This window comes from Notolabrus celidotus, chromosome 9 (assembly GCF_009762535.1).
Source record: "Notolabrus celidotus isolate fNotCel1 chromosome 9, fNotCel1.pri, whole genome shotgun sequence".
Taxonomy (NCBI): Eukaryota; Metazoa; Chordata; class Actinopteri; order Labriformes; family Labridae; genus Notolabrus; species Notolabrus celidotus.
In genome coordinates this window covers 5,640,342-5,657,515 of record NC_048280.1, presented here as the reverse complement: position 1 = coordinate 5,657,515, position 17,174 = coordinate 5,640,342, and the positions used below count along the sequence as shown (strand labels likewise).

Sequence of the window (17,174 nt, the reverse complement as noted above, 5' to 3'; positions counted from 1 at the left end):
CAGATACCAAAACCCAGGTATAGATATCGGTATCTGGACCTACAAAGAAGGATCAGTGCATCCCTAGTTTCTGTGTGTGTGTGCTCCTCACTCATTTTGAGGTTTTCTGAGCAATGATTCAGAAACATGAATCATGCTCACTGCTGACAACATCTACTGCTATCTGTGGACTCAGAGCCACAGCTATCTTATTGTTCAACCTTTGAGCTCATTGATTGATGTTCTTACTTCCTTATGATCTTGTTTGTCTTATTTTTCTGTAACAGCTGGAAGAATATTTATTTAATGTCTCACAAATCAAATCATAAAAAGGACATAGGTGCTTTTTCACTTTCTTCATTTGTTACAAATTCCTGCAAAGCTGCAATAAATATGAAAACTATAGATGATGAGCAGGAGGGCAAAAACAAACATACACACATTCAGGCTTGTTAAAGATTGATCAGCATTTAATGCTGCATGTAGTTTTATACTCTCTATAATTGTTCACATGTAAGTTACTGTGTAAGCTCCTGGTCACAAGCTGCACCTCCAACAATCCAGCCTCTGATGATGATCAATTATAGAGCAGGTCAAATCTAACACAGGAGGGCAACAGCATCATATCATGGACACAAGTCAGTCTGTCATTTAAAGAGACAGAGACGCAACAAGAAGACACACTAACAGTCTGCCCTCTGCTGGAAGATTTAAGAACAACAAGTGAAACTGACAGGAGATCCAAAGAGCTCATTAAAACATCAAACATGTTTGATTGTGTCCACTCTTCTTTTCCCCTGAGTTCATATCAGAGCCAGAGTTAAAGGTCACAGAATCAGGATTGTATTTTGTGAGAACTGTCCCTCCAAAAGAGCCTTTTCTTTGTGAGTCTTTGTCCTGTACTCATGTCTGATCCAGTACCAGTGTTAATGCTTAGTTGACCCTGTTTTATAGGAAAAGGTCAAAGGTTACATAAAGGCGTTCCTGTGTGACCGTGCTAACCAGCGTCCTCTGATAACAGAAGAAATAGCAGCATGTCCAAAAGTGTTGTTCCTCTGTTCTTCTTCGTGTGTTTTGGAGCCTTGAGAGTCGATATAATAAGATTCACATATTTCAAGTGAGGGAGTTCACAGTATTACACAACTGCAACTAACTAGCAGCGTAGCTGGCGTTTTCTTTGCATGACAGTCAACGGGACACTTGTTTGTTGTTGTTTTCCTTTGGATTTGTTTTCTCATTTTCTACTGAATGCCGTTTTACTCCACCTTTCTCCGTCTGTTTTCTCTGCTTTTAAAGTGCATACAGCTATTTTTGTCTCAAGATGATGTGATGAAGATGATGATAGTGATCAGGATGAAGATATGAAAGACTGTGGCACTATGAGGATGGTGACAGTGATGATGATGATGATGAAGGTTGATGTGCATGCTTTTCTGCAGAGCTCTGTGTTGTCAGTGCAGAACAGCTGGAGCGCTCGTTGACCATCAGCACAGATAGTGAACTGGTGCTTCTCTCAGCCTGCATGTCACTCTGAGGAACAGCACCTGAGCTCCAGCAGGGGGCGCACTCACACAGAGGAACACACACACACACTCAGATGGATGGCAGTGTGATGCTTCAAATGTGGCTGCACAATAAACTGACAATAAACAAATATGACTAATCTGTGTTTCATGATGGAAAGATAACACAAATATTACAGCAAAGCTCAATGTTTTTTTAATTTTGTAAACAGAAACAAAATATTTTTTAAATAATGTTTCGAAAACTTGAAGTTAAAAGATGAAAAGTAATGATGAATTCAAATTAAATTAAATATCACAAATATGAGGAAATATTACATCAACGCTCTCTGTTGTTTTCTTTTTGCATCAAAAACAAGAAGATTGTTTTTTTTAAGAAAACAAAAAAAAGTGAATATTTTGACAGAGATTATTTACAGACTTATTTACAGATTTACTTTAAAAACTTTGAAATAACAAATGAAAAGGTTTGATTAAATTAAATACAGTTAAAAAAATTCAAAAATGTTGAAATATTAGATCAAAGTTCACTGTTTTTCTTTTTTTTCAAACTAAAACAAGATGATTCATCAAAGAAAATATAAAAATGTTAAATGATTTGATCAAAAATATTCATATCAAGTATTTAATGATCTAAATGATTCTATGGAATCTAAATGGTCCCAGTTCTTTCAGCATGTTTCCATCACATCAAACATTTCCAGCTAAACTGCTTCACATCAATAATAAAGCCGAATTTTGTAGATCAGCTTATTCTGTGTCTCTGGAATATTTTCTGGATTCTTCAAGAACTAAACAATGTGTGTCACCATGTCCGACGCTGAAAGAGTCCAAATGTGTTTTCTACATTTTCTTCATGTTCCTTCAAATCAAATGATTCTCAGCTTTAAAGAAAGAACTGGAATTATTAGTAACAGGAAGAAAAACCTCCTCCATGATGACGACATGAATCAATCAGTCAGACCTCACCGCCCTCCCTGAACATCACACCAATCTACCTTTGACACATTTTGACCTCACAAGTTTTAGCATCACCAGACTTTGCGATACTGAAGAAAGGAAAGACTCTCTCAGTGAAAGTGTCTCTGTAAGTGTAGATGTGAGTCACGTCTTCAGGGTCGTAGAATGACACCTCCCCCCTGTCATAGTCCAGCTGGACTCTGATCCTCTGGAGACTCTTCTTCACTGTGACAGTCTCACAAAGACCATTTGTGTATTTTCCATCACCGTGACATAAACACCAGATTCCATATTTTGGTGATACAGATATCTTTCCCTTCCTGTCAACTGACTCTTTAGCCAAACCCACAATCCAGTCAGGATGATCTCCCACCTCCACCTCCCAGCTGTGTTTCCCTGAGCTGAAGCCCTCAGAGCCCAGAACAGTGGCATGATTAGTGTTTCTCTCTGGATTGTCAGGAAGCTGCTGACCTGTGTCTCCATTTCTCACACTGGTCAGATCATCAGACAGATAGAGCCAGCGGCCTGCATTGTTTGGGTCCAGAATGACCGGACTGAAGTGGACCCAGTCCTTCATCTTCTCCCAGACTCTGAAGGACAGGTTGCCTAGGTGTTTGGCCTCATCTATCAGCGCTCCTGAGACCAGATGTGGATCTGACTCTGAGCACTGGACTCTGGCTCTGGTCTGAGTAGGTTTATAACTGCTGAGGAAGGCCACGTTGTGTTTCTGCAGGTCTTCTTCAACAGCACAGATAATGTCTGACAGAGAGGAGATCTGCTCCTGAATCCTCTTCATCTCTCTGCTGATTGTCTTTCCCTTCTTCTCCTCTTCCTCCCTCAGAGCTGTCAGTCTGGACTCCTCTTCCTCTTTCAGGAACTGGTGGAGCTTGTTGAACTCTGCTCTGATCTTCCTCTCTGTAGACAACAGCTGCTTCTTGGAGTGTTGAATCACTTCTTTGTATGTTTCCTCCACTTGTTTGTATTTGTTCCTCTTGTCCTGTAGAGACTTTAAGTCAGGTTTCAGCTGCTCCTTCAGCTCACTGACTGCTTGATCTACAGGAACCACAGTGTGACTCTGGTGGAGAGAAAACTCACAGACAGGACACACAGCTCTCTGTTCATCTTTACAGAACAGTTTAGTCTCTTCTTGATGTTTACTACACACCACCTCCACCTTCTTCGCTCTCTTTTCTGTCTCAGATGATCCCACTTTCAGTCTCCCAGCAAACGAGTCAGACAGTTCTTTCAGTGCAAAGTCAACTCCTGGATCAGCTTTTGATGACTTTCTTTTACAGATGGGACAGTTCTTGTTCTTACTTTGTTCCCAGAATTTCTGCAGGCAGCTTGAACAGAACCTGTGGTTGCAGCTCAGAGACACAGGATCTGTGAAAGTCTCTGCACACACGTGGCAGTTCAGGTAACTCTCTAAAAGAGCCCTTTCAGACATCTTTTTGGTATCTAACTCCTTTTTAAATATGTCAGACTCACCGAGTTAACGTTTGTTCTCAGCATTAATTCCAGCACTTCGATTCTGTGTTTATCAGCCGAGCTCTCACACACTGTAATGGCGTCTGAACACTGTCAAAATGAACTTTCACTTTTGTTTATATCAGTCACGGGTTAATAACACACTAGTAGAAATGCTGGAGTGCCATTTTTGCACCAGCAGATGGAGACAAATCGCTGCCTTTTACAATTGTAATTTTTTCCCTTTTGCTTCTGAACAAAACAATTTCCCTGTAGTGACTTTTTTTAAATTTAGCAATACAAATTTTCAGTGTTTCATGGTGTTCAAAAACAGTAGACAGTGAAAGATGCCAGCACTGTCCCATTTCTCCACACTCAGCTGAGAGTGCTTGGTGATGTTCTTCCATGTGGAAGGAACATTTTCTTATAGTGTGTAAGCACGTATTTATCACGAGTTGCTTTTGTTTTTGTGTTGTATTTTCCTTGTTGTTCTCTTTCTTAGATTTCCAGTTTATTTTAAGTCTCATAAGTCTTCCTTGCTTCCTTTGGTACCTTGTCTTGTGTTTTATTCCATGTGTGTTTCTAGTCTATGTGTTTTTGTTTTTATTTTGTAGTTATTTCTCCCTGTTTTTCTGTTTTAGGGTTACTTCCTGAGTTTTCCCTCCGTTCTGATTATGTGCTGAGTGTTTCCACTTGTGTCTCGATTGTCTCACCTGTGTGATGACCCCTGTGAGTATTTAGTCAGGGGCCGCATCTCAAAGATCTTACAGGTTTTCACAGTCGCTTTGGTACATCTCTCGAATCATCCTCGACATTTGCAAAACAGTAAGTGAATTTCTCAAAACAATTCGTACAAATAGCAAAACACCATGGATTACCTGCAAAAGACAGTATCTTGCTCAAAATCCTTAGTTCATCTCTCAAAAGTAAATATCTGTGTCAATGAAGTCATTGTGTCAGTGTGTACGGATAAGACATTCAAATTGCTTAGTCATGTTGTCAATATAACAGTGTACTATAGAGGGACGTTCTGATGTAAACTATGAATAAAGTTCTGATGACAGTTATTGTAAATTGTAAGTTAGACCTTCGTGTATGTGGGAGATTGATTGCAAGAGACTGGACAAGATTCACATTTACGCTTTTACTGTTTGTACATTAATTTGTTGACAGACCATGGTATTGCAATACAGAAAGAAAAAAAACATGAAGTGTGTAAGTGGCCAGAAACGCCCATTAAATTAAGTTAAAATTAAATGTTAAATGTTCCCGGTCGGAGGCGGGTACCCCGGAACTGCTCAGTGAGTTTAAAATGTACGGCGGCATCTTTGCGCAATCAGCTGATCGGAGGATCACAGCCGATCACAGCCGATCACAGCCGATCACAGCCTATCACAGCCGATCACAGCCTATCACAGCCGATCACAGCCAATCACACGCCGAACACACGCTGATCAAAGCCTATCACAGCCGATCACAGCCGATCACAGCCGATCACAGCCTATCACAGCTGATCACAGCCGATCGCACGCCGAACACACGCCGGACACACGCCGATCAAAGCCTATCACAGCCTATCACAGCCTATCACAGCCGATCACAGCTGATCACAGCCAATCACAGCCGATCACAGCCTATCACAGCCTATCACACGCCGAACACACGCCAGACACACGTCGATCAAAGCCTATCACAGCCGATCACAGCCGATCACAGCCGATCACCTGCCGAACACACGCCGGACACACGCCGATCAAAGCCTATCACAGCCGATCACAGCCTATCACAGCCTATCACAGCCTATCACAGCGTATCACAGCCTATCACAGCCTATCACAGCCTATCACAGCGTATCACAGCGTATCACAGCCTATCACAGCCTACCACAGCCTATCACAGCCTATCACAGCGTATCACAGCCTATCACAGCCTATCACAGCCTATCACAGCGTATCACAGCGTATCACAGCCTATCACAGCCTATCACAGCCTATCACAGCGTATCACAGCGTATCACAGCCTATCATCACAGCCGATCACAGCGTATCACAGCCGATCACAGCGTATCACAGCCTATCATCACAGCCTATCACATCCGATCACAGCCGATCACAGCATACCACAGCGTATCACAGCGTATCACAGCCTATCACAGCGTATCACAGCGTATCACAGCCTATCACAGCCTATCACAGCGTATCACAGCCTATCACAGCGTATCACAGCGTATCACAGCGTATCACAGCCTATCACAGCCTATCACAGCCTATCATCACAGCCTATCACATCCGATCACAGCCGATCACAGCCTACCACAGCGTATCACAGCCTATCACAGCGTATCACAGCCTATCACAGCGTATCACAGCCTATCACAGCCTATCACAGCCTATCACAGCCTATCACAGCCTATCATCACAGCCTATCACATCCGATCACAGCCGATCACCGCCTACCACAGCGTATCACAGCCTATCACAGCCTATCACAGCCTATCACAGCCTATCATCACAGCCTATCACATCCGATCACAGCCGATCACCGCCTACCACAGCGTATCACAGCGTATCACAGCCGATCGCAGCCGATCGCAGCCTATCACAGCCTATCACAGCCGATCACAGCCGATCACAGCAGATCAGCAGCGGAGCAACAGCTGTGATCGGGCAGAGCTGCAGCAGTGATCGGTGCGAGTGGCGTGCATGCAGTCGGGGAGGCTTTGTCGTGGTCCGTGGTCGAGATGGTTCTCCAAGCTTAAATGTTTTGCACCCTTGGTAGGCGAAGCGAGGTATGTCTGTTTTTAAATGAAAGTTAATCTATTTTTATACGGGAAACGTTATGGTGTGTGATGATTATGAATTGAAATGTTCTTTGTTTGTTTGCATGCTTTTAGTTTCACGGTGCGATCTAGAGAAACATAAATATATTGCACCTGTCGAACTCTACGTCTACTCTACGTACAACATTAGCAACAAGTGTGATCAGTTTTTGAGTGGTTGTGTTTAAGCTGTGACACCTGTGCTTGAAATATGTTGAACTTTTGCTCCCTGTGCTTACCATTACGCAACACAAGTGCATCACAGCGCAACATGTTTTAGTGAGTGAGAATGTGTTTTCAAGTTGTGTCCAACAGGTGAAAAGTGCTTATAGTTTTCTAAAAGAGTGACTGATTCAATACATGGGTTCAGGCCGCTAAGGAACTTGGTTCAGACAATAGGGTTTAGTGTTTTAGTGATTGAGAAATACTGTAATGCTCCTTACTTTTATTACTGCAACCATATTCTTTCCTCATTCAATTCTCTCCCTCCACTCTCTTTTGCTCTCAACCTCGTGTTTCCTCTTATCGCTCTCTCTCTCTCTCTCGTTCTTTCCTATCTTGCCCCAGCAGACTGCAGATGGTGCTTAGAAAGATACATTCGATGTTGCTCATTCAGCGCTGAAAAAGTCAAAATGAACTCTTCTGAGTATTGGAGCCAAATGGAAACATACAGGACTTTAATAATAGTCATATCACATATTGTTGTTTAAGGTCATCTTGTTCTGAGTAACTAAGGTTTCTAGTAAGTTGAAGTGAGAGTGAATCAAAAGCTTGATTCCATTTTTACTAAAGCCTCTAAAATGAATAAAATGTAATTGTTTTAGCATTTAAAATATATGTTTTATTGAACTGTCTGAGCATTGTTTATATTGCAGCAGCTGCATTGCCCTTTGCTGTCAGTAAAGAGAAGTAAAAAGCTTACAGCACCTGGTATTCCCAGGCGGTCTCCCATCCAAGTACTAACCAGGCCCGACCCTGCTTAGCTTCCGAGATCAGACGAGATCGGGCGTGTTCAGGGTGGTATGGCCGTAAGCGAATACTGAGTGTATAAAAACACTTCTTATAGATGTCATCATCACTATCATAACCTTTGGTACAGTTCATGGCTGCAGCGCAGGGGCGTCGCCAGACCCCCTTTACTGGGGCATGTGCCTCAGTATAAATGAGCTGTGCCCCAGTATCAGGGGCGGACTGGCCATCGGAAGTAAAGGAAAAGACTTTAGGCGCAGTTGTTAATGTGTTGCATCCACCGCAGTGTTTCCCATACATTCATTAATTCCTAAACATGAAGTCCCACTATCCCCAGCACTGCTTTGGGTTAAAAAGAAACCTCATTAAATTCACAATGGTTTGAAAGCTTTCCCTGGTTATAATATTCTGTAAATAGAGATGCAGCGAGTGTGTGTGTGTGTGTGTGTGTGTGTGTGTGTGTGTGTGTGTGTGTGTGTGTGTGTGTGTGTGTGTGTGTGTGTGTGAGTGTGAGTGAGGAAGGGGAAATAGTAAGGGGCCTGTGCCCAAGTAGAGCTTTATGCCTAGCAACGCCCCTGCTGCAGTGTTAGTTTCGTGAATGCATTTCAGAGTGCAGTGAACTGACTGTCACTGCAGGTGCGTTAAGGGACCGTGGTAAAAGTGTAATGCAGACTTTGTATTTTGCGTTCATGGCCTTTTTATTTGATTAAAGAGAATCTAAATATAGGCATGGTGGCCACAGGAAAAATGTTAACTTTTTTACTTTTTAGCAGAGACAGGCTAAATTATGTAACACAAGATATTACACAAGTTATTTGCTGTTTTTTAATATGTAGTATGTTCTGCCATTATTTTACTTCTGCTTCTTTCTTGTTTTATCAATCGCTGTAAAGCACTTTGAATTACATTCAATCTTTATGAAAGGTAGTATATAAATAAAGATTGATTGATTGATTGATTGAGAACTCTTGTAGAACTGTTTATTATCATTTGCATTAAAAATAACTTATATTGCCTTTTTTAATAACACAACCTCTTTAAAGACATATTTGTGTTTTACATTTCTAAGACTGCTGGCATGAACACATGTCAAGAAGTTAAAATGAATCATTTGAACAGAAACATAATATGTTAAACCAAACAGTGCTGCAGGTTCATCCTCTATGCTGATCACAAATTCTTCATAAAACTCACCTTTAAGAAAATAACATAAAGAATATTAAATATGTTTCATAGATGAACTGCATAATTTAAAGGATTGACAAAAATACATTAAACTAAAAATCCCAAACTGGAATAAACTGTTTCTACTTTGACTCAAAACAAGACGCCATTAACGGGATGCTAACAGCTCTGATTTGTTAATTTATAACATATAGTTTAGTCTTGTTTAACTGTTGATTAAAATACTTGTAACATTCAATAAACTCATCCTCATTAAGATTGAAGATATTATTGTTTTATTGAGTCACAAAGAATGTACCTGATTTAATCAGTGATTTTTTTTTTTGCACATTTACACAGTGAATTGCATGAAAACAGGAAATGATGACAACAATAATATTGCATGAATCCCTTTTAAGCTTTGTCAGGTTTTCAAAATACTTAAGAACATATTCTGAAAAATAAAAATGAATTTGTAAAAGACTCAGAAACACCTCACCAGAAGATACAAATCTTAGCGTGCAACAGTTATTGTCTGATGATCATCAAAGATTCAGAGGCACAGGGTGCAGATTTCACTCAGGCAGTAGAGAGGGCGCCTTCATGTACAGAGGCTACAGCTCTCTTCACACTGGTCATAGAATAGGTTCCTGGTCCAGGCAGGATTCAGTGCATGTCTCTTTCAAACTGTCTTTTCAAAATAAAAGCATAAAGCCCCAAAAATCCAAAAAGTTTCACAAGCACACAGATGGGAAATGTCCAGTCGTTGATTAAGTAGAGTAAACAAAGCAAACTGAAAATAAGGCATAGACCTCACTGAAAATAGTTTGAACCTCTATTAAAACATATAACTAGTAAACTTCTTCAAGGTGTTGTAATACATTCAGAGTATTCAGCACATATCAATGCTCACGTCAGTTTCAGAGATTTTGATGTCAACAGTTTTAGCATCACCAGACTTCAGAACACAGAAATATGGGAAGACTCTCTCAGTGAAAGTTTCTCTGTGAGTGTAGATGTGAGTCATGCCTTCAGGGTCGTAGAAGGACACCTCTCCCCTGTCATAGTCCAGCTGGACTCTGATCCTCTGGAGACTCTTCTTCACTGAGAAAGTCTCACTAACAGCATTTGTGTATTTTCCACTGCGATGCAATAAACGCCAGAGTCCATGTTCTGGTGATACAAATATCTTGTCAGCTGACTCTTTAGCCAAACCCACATTCCAGTCAGGATGGTCTCCCACCTCCACCTCCCAGCTGTGTTTCCCTGAGCTGAAGCCCTCAGAGCCCAGAACAATTGGACCATTAGTGTGTCTCTCTGGATTGTCAGGAAGCTGCTGACATGTGTCTCCATGTCTCACACTGGTCAGATCATCAGACAGATAGAGACTGCCGTGTGCAGTGTTTGGGTCCAGAATGACCGGACTGAAGTGGACCCAGTCCTTCATCTTCTCCCAGACTCTGAAGGACAGGTTGCCCAGGTGTTTGGCCACATCTATCAGCGCTCCTGAGACCAGCTGTGGATCTGACTCTGAGCACTGGACTCTGGCTCTGGTCTGAGTGGGTTTATAACTGTTGAGGAAGGCCACGTTGTGTTTCTGCAGGTCTTCTTCAACAGCACAGATACTGTCTGACAGAGAGGAGATCTGCTCCTGAATCCTCTTCATCTCTCTGCTGATAGTCTTCCCCTTCTGCTCCTCTTCCTCCCTCAGAGCTGTCAGTCTGGACTCCTCTTCCTCTTTCAGGAACTGGTGGAGCTTGTTAAACTCTGCTCTGATCTGTGTCTCTGTGGACAACAGCTGCTTCTTGGAGTGTTGAATCACTTCTTTGTATGTTTCCTCCACTTGTTTGTATTTGTTCCTCTTGTCCTGTAGAGACTTTAAGTCAGGTTTCAGCTGCTCCTTCAGCTCCCTGACTGCTTGATCTACAGGAACCACAGTGTGACTCTGGTGGAGAGAAAACTCACAGACAGGACACACAGCTCTCTGTTCATCTTTACAGAACAGTTTAGTCTCTTCTTGGTGTTTACTACACACCACCTCCACCTTCTTCTCTCCTTTTTCTGTCTCAGATGATCCCACTTTCAGTCTCCCAGAAAACGAGTCACACAGTTCCTTCAGCGAAAAGTCTACTAATAGATGTTCTTTTGATGACTTTCTTTTACAGATGGGACAGTTCTTGTTCTCAGTTTGTTCCCAGAATTTCTGCAGGCAGCTTGAACAGAAGCTGTGGTTGCAGCTCAGAGACACAGGATCTGTGAAAATCTCTGCACACACGTGGCAGTTCAGGTAATGTTCAAAAAGAGTCCTTTCAGACATCCTTTTGGTATCTAACTCCTTTTTAAATATGTCAGACTCACCGAGTTTATGTATTTCTTTCAGCACTGCTTCCAGCACTTCGATTCTGTGTTTTTCAGCCGAGCTCTCACACCCAGTAATGTCGCCAAGATCTGCTTTCTTCTTGTTTACGTCAGTCACAGGTTAAAAACACACCTGTAGAAATTCCACAATGCCATTTTTGCACCAGCAGATGGAGACAAATCACTGTCATTTGATGTTTTACAATTTTATGTTTTGCTTTTGAACAATATAATGTCCTTGGAGAGACAGTTATTTTGCAAAAAGAAGAAAAAAGTAATTAAATTTAGCAATACTACTTTTCAATGATTCATTGTATTCAGAGAGTGTTTTAAAAGTGCTTTATAAACACATTTTTCTTTACTTACACATTTGCCAGCCCCCTTTTCACTGCACAGTAGATTAAGAAGAACATGTTGCCAAAGAGTCAAAAATGCGGCTACAAGTGCTGGCATTATGAGGACCCACCAGAGATTCATGTTGAGGCATAGAGAGCTAAATTTGTCCTTTAACACATCAACTGTAGTATGTGGCTGACTGTTATAGAATACCCCAAATTCTTATCAATAACAATACCTGCTTTGTCCTGCATCAAACACCCTTCTCCACTCCGCCTGCTGTACACTTCACCTCTCACTAACCACCCTAACTTACAGTATGCTCAATTGCTAAAACATATTTCTTGACATCCGCCGCGCTTTTCTCAACACTATGAGCACAAAACCCAATTTTTAAAACTACATTCACCAAAACTCTGACTCTTCCTGCAAAACCAAACGATGTTGTCAGATGTCAATCAAAATTAAAAACAATACTGAGCAGTAATTACACACTACATCAAATAACTGAAAACACAATACTCAGGACATGAAGGTGTAGAAATAATGTTTATTGTTCACAATAGGCTAAATGAATTTTGTAACAACAACAAAACAATCCTCTTTGGATGTAGCACCTGTATTCAATAAAAATAGAGTAAAAACAAATATAAATGAGAAGCACATTACAGTGTAATCCACAAAATCCAACTGAAGTGCTTACAGTATCTACAACCATTCAGCCACAGCATCAGGTCTACGTGCTGGGTCAGGCCACAGGACTTCATCCACATCACAGGCCACATTCTCCCTGGCCAGGCAACGGGGGACAAAACCCTGGCATGCCGGATCCAGGCTTATATTGGTTTCCTCACATCATTAGCAACAAGTGTGATCAGTTTTTGAGTGGTTGTGTTTAAGCTGTGACACCTGTGCTTCAAATATGTTTAACTTTTGCTCCCTGTGCTTACCATTACGCAACACAAGTGCATCACAGCGCAACATGTTTTAGTGAGTGAGAATGTGTTTTCAAGTTGTGTCTAAGAGGTGAAAAGTGCTTATAGTTTTTCCAAAAGAGTGACTGATTCAATACATGGGTTCAGGCCGCTAAGTAACTTGGTTCAGACAATAGGGTTTAGTGTTTTAGTGATTGAGAAATACTGTAATGCTCCTTACTTTTATTACTGCAACCATATTCTTTGCTCTTTCCCTTTTCTATCCCTCATTCAATTCTCTCCCTCCACTCTCTTTTGCTCTCAACCTCGTGTTTCCTCTTATCGCTCTCTCTCTCTCTCTCTCGTTCTTTCCTATCTTGCCCCAGCAGACTGCAGATGGTGCTTAGAAAGATACATTCGATGTTGCTCATTCAGTGCTGAAAAAGTCTAAATGAACTCTTCTGAGTATTGGAGCCAAATGGAAACATACAGGACTTTAATAATAGTCATATCACATATTGTTGTTTAAGGTCATCTTGTTCTGAGTAACTAAGGTTTCTAGTAAGTTGAAGTGAGAGTGAATCAAAAGCTTGATTCCATTTTTATTATAGCCTCTAAAATGAATAAAATGTAATTGTTTTAGCATTTAAAATATATGTTTTATTGAACTGTCTGATCATTGTTTATATTGCAGCAGCTGCATTGCCCTTTGCTGTCTGTAAATAGAAGTAAAACACTTACAGCACCTGGTATTCCCAGGCGGTCTTCCATCCAAGTACTAACCAGGCCCGACCCTGCTTAGCTTCCGAGATCAGACGAGATCGGGCGTGTTCAGGGTGGTATGGCCGTAAGCGAATACTGAGAGTATAAAAACACTTCTTATAGATGTCATCATCACTATCATAACCTTTGGTACAGTTCATGGCTGCAGTGCAGGGGCGTCGCCAGACCCCCTTTACTGGGGCATGTGCCTCAGTATAAATGAGCTGTGCCCCAGTATCAGGGGCGGACTGGCCATCGGAAGTAAAGGAAAAGACTTTAGGCGCAGTTGTTAATTTGTTGCATCCACCGCAGTGTTTCCCTTACATTCATTAATTCCTAAACAAGTGAAGTCCCACTATCCCCAGCACTGCTTTGGGTTAAAAAGAAACATCATTAAATTCACAATGGTTTGAAAGCTTTCCCTGGTTATAATATTCTGTAAATAGAGATGCAGTGTGTGTGTGTCTGTGTGTGTGTGTGTGTGTGTGTGTGTGTGTGTGTGTGTGTGTGTGTGTGTGTGAGTGTGTGTGAGAGCAAGGGGAAATAGTAGGGGGCCTGTGATCAAGTAGAGCTTTATGCCTAGCAACGCCCCTGCTGCAGTGTTAGTTTCAGAGTGCAGTGAACCGACTGTCACTGCAGGTGCGTCCAGGGACCGTGGTAAAAGTGTAATGCAGACTTTGTATTTTGCGTTCATGGCCTTTTTATTTGATTAAAGAGAATCTAAATATAGGCATGGTGGTCACATGAAGAATGTTTACTCTTGACTTTTTAGCAGAGACAGGCTAAATTATGTAACAAAAGATATTACTCAAGTTATTTGCTGTTCTTTAATATGTAGTATGTTCTGCCATTATTTTACTTCTGCTTCTTTCTTGTTTTATCAATCGCTTTAAAGCACTTTGAATTACATTCAATCTTTATGAAAGGTAGTATATAAATAAAGATTGATTGATTGAGAACTCTTGTAGAACTGTTTATTATCATTTGCATTAAAAATAACTTGTATTGCCTTTTTTAATAACACAACCTCTTTAAAGACATATTTGTGTTGTACATTTCTAAGACTGCTGGCATGAACACATGTCAAAAAGTTAAAATGAATCATTTGAACAGAAACATAATATGTTAAACCAAACAGTGCTGCAGGTTCATCCTCTATGCTGATCACAAATTCTTCATAAAACTCACCTTTAAGAAAATAACATAAAGAATATTAAATATGTTTCATAGATGAACTGCATAATTTAAAGGATTGACAAAAATACATTAAACTAAAAATCCCAAACTGGAATAAACTGTTTCTACTTTGACTCAAAACAAGACGCCATTAACAGGATGCTAACAGCTCTGATTTGTTAATTTATAACATAGTTTAGTCTTGCTTACCTGTTGATTAAAATACTTGTAACGTTCAATAAACTCATGCTCATTAAGATTGAAGATATTATTGTTTTATTGAGTCACAAAGAATGTACCTGATTTAATCAATGTTTTTTTTTTTGCACATTTACACAGTGAATTGCATGAAAACAGGAAATGATGACAACAATAATATTGCATGAATCCCTTTAAGCTTTGTCAGGATTTCAAAATAATTCCACATACTTAAGAACATATTCTGAAGAATAAAAATGAATTTGTAAAAGACTCAGAAACACCTCACCAGAAGACACAAATCTTAGCGTGCAACAGTTATTGTCTGATGATCATCAAAGATTCAGAGGCACAGAGTGCAGATTTCACTCAGTCAGTAGAGAGGGCGCCTTCATGTACAGAGGCTACAGCTCTCTGCACACTGGTCATAGAATAGATTCCTGGTCCAGGCAGGATTCAGTGCATGTCTCTTTCAAACTGTCTTTTCAAAATAAAAGCATAAAGCCCCAAAAATCCAAAAAGTTTCACAAGCACACAGATGGGAAATGTCCAGTCGTTGATTAAGTAGAGTAAACAAAAACAAACTGAATATAAGGCATAGACCTCACTGAAAATAGTTTGAACCTCTATTAAAACATATAGTAGTAAACTTCTTCAAGGTATTGTAATACATTTAGAGTATTCAGCACATATCAATGCTCACGTCAGTTTCAGAGATTTTGATGTCAACAGTTTTAGCATCACCAGACTTCAGAACACAGAAATATGGGAAGACTCTCTCAGTGAAAGTTTCTCTGTGAGTGTAGATGTGAGTCATGTCTTCAGGGTCGTAGAAGGACACCTCTCCCCTGTCATAGTCCAGCTGGACTCTGATCCTCTGGAGACTCTTCTTCACTGTGACAGTCTCATTAAGACCATTTGAGTATTTTCCACTGCGATGCAATAAACACCAGAATCCATATTCTGGTGAAACAAAACACTCTCCCTTCCTGTCAGCTGACTCTTTAGCCAAACCCACATTCCAGCCAGGATGGTCTCCCACCTCCACCTCCCAGCTGTGTTTCCCTGAGCTGAAGCCCTCAGAGCCCAGAACAATGACATACTTAGTGTTTCTCTCTGGATTGTCAGGAAGCTGCTGATCTGTGTCTCCTCGTCTCACACTGGTCAGATCATCAAGGCAAGGCAAGGCAAGGCAAGGCAAGGCAAGGCAAGGCAAGGCAAGGCAGCTTTATTTGTATAGCGCATTTCATACACGAGGGCAACTCAATGTGCTTTACATTAACACATTAAAAGCATTGGAGACATTCAGACAGGCATAAAAGAACATAATTAAAATGACAAATATGATAAAACAGAAAAGAAAAGGAAAATTAGACAGATAGAGACTGCGGCTTGCAGTGTTTGGGTCCAGAATGACCGGACTGTAGTGGACCCTGTCCTTCATCTTCTCCCAGACTCTGAAGGACAGGTTGCCCAGGTGTTTGGCCTCATCTATCAGCGCTCCTGAGACCAGCTGTGGATCTGACTCTGAGCACTGGACTCTGGCTCTGGTCTGAGTGGGTTTATAACTGCTGAGGAAGGCCACGTTGTGTTTCTGCAGGTCTTCTTCAACAGCACAGATACTGTCTGACAGAGAGGAGATCTGCTCCTGAATCCTCTTCATCTCTCTGCTGATCGTCTTCCCCTTCTGCTCCTCTTCCTCCCTCAGAGCTGTCAGTCTGGACTTCTCTTCCTCTTTCAGGAACTGGTGGAGCTTGTTGAACTCTGCTCTGATCTTCCTCTCTGTGGACAACAGCTGCTTCTTGGAGTGTTGAATCACTTCTTTGTATGTTTCCTCCACTTGTTTGTATTTGTTCCTCTTGTCCTGTAGAGACTTTAAGTCAGGTTTCAGCTGCTCCTTCAGCTCCCTGACTGCTTGATCTAGAGGAACCACAGTGTGACTCTGGTGGAGAGAACACTCACAGACAGGACACACAGCTCTCTGTTCATCTTTACAGAACAGTTTAGTCTCTTCTTGATGTTTACTACACACCACCTCCACCTTCTTCTCTCCTTTTTCTGTCTCAGACGATCCCACTTTCAGTCTCCCAGAAAACGAGTCACACAGTTCCTTCAGTGTAAAGTTTACTATTGGATGATCTTTTGATGACTTTCTTTTACAGATGGGACAGTTCTTGTTCTCAGTTTGTTCCCAGAATGTCTGCAGGCAGCTTGAACAGAAGCTGTGGTTGCAGCTCAGAGACACAGGATCTGTGAAAGTCTCTGCACACACGTGGCAGTTCAGGTAACGTTGAAAAAGAGTCCTTTCAGACATCTTTTTGGTATCTAACTCCTTTTTAAATATGTCAGACTCACCGAGTTTATGTATTTCTCTCAGCATTAATTCCAGCACTTCGATTCTGTGTTTTTCAGCCGAGCTCTCACACCCTGTAATGGCGTCTGAACACTGTCAAAATGAACTTTCACTTTTGTTTATCTCAGTCACGGGTTAATAACACACTAGTAGAAATGCTGGAGTGCCATTTTTGCACCAGCAGATGGAGACAAATC

The 17,174-nt window shown here is 41.1% G+C and overlaps 2 protein-coding genes and 2 non-coding genes across 4 annotated transcripts; all 4 read right to left on the bottom strand.

The window, feature by feature from the left end:
• Positions 1–2,040: 2,040 nt before the first annotated feature.
• On the bottom strand, positions 2,041–4,033 carry LOC117819054 (nuclear factor 7, brain-like). The gene has a single exon (XM_034692260.1). It carries the CDS (start codon positions 3,907–3,909, stop codon positions 2,497–2,499), a length of 1,413 nt encoding a protein of 470 aa, XP_034548151.1. The 5' UTR covers positions 3,910–4,033; the 3' UTR covers positions 2,041–2,496.
• A 3,629-nt stretch (positions 4,034–7,662) lies between these two features.
• On the bottom strand, positions 7,663–7,781 carry LOC117819666. Its single transcript, XR_004632603.1, has one exon. It is a non-coding gene; the product is annotated as a 5S ribosomal RNA (ribosomal RNA).
• A 1,243-nt stretch (positions 7,782–9,024) lies between these two features.
• Positions 9,025–17,008, bottom strand: LOC117818552 (nuclear factor 7, ovary-like). Its single transcript, XM_034691488.1, has 3 exons — positions 15,946–17,008; positions 9,733–11,338; positions 9,025–9,521 (listed from the first exon to the last, which is right to left on the bottom strand). Exons 1-2 carry the CDS (start codon positions 17,002–17,004, stop codon positions 9,773–9,775), a joined length of 2,625 nt encoding a protein of 874 aa, XP_034547379.1. The 5' UTR covers positions 17,005–17,008; the 3' UTR covers positions 9,025–9,521; positions 9,733–9,772.
• Positions 13,223–13,341, bottom strand: LOC117819640. Its single transcript, XR_004632580.1, has one exon. It is a non-coding gene; the product is annotated as a 5S ribosomal RNA (ribosomal RNA).
• Positions 17,009–17,174: the final 166 nt, after the last annotated feature.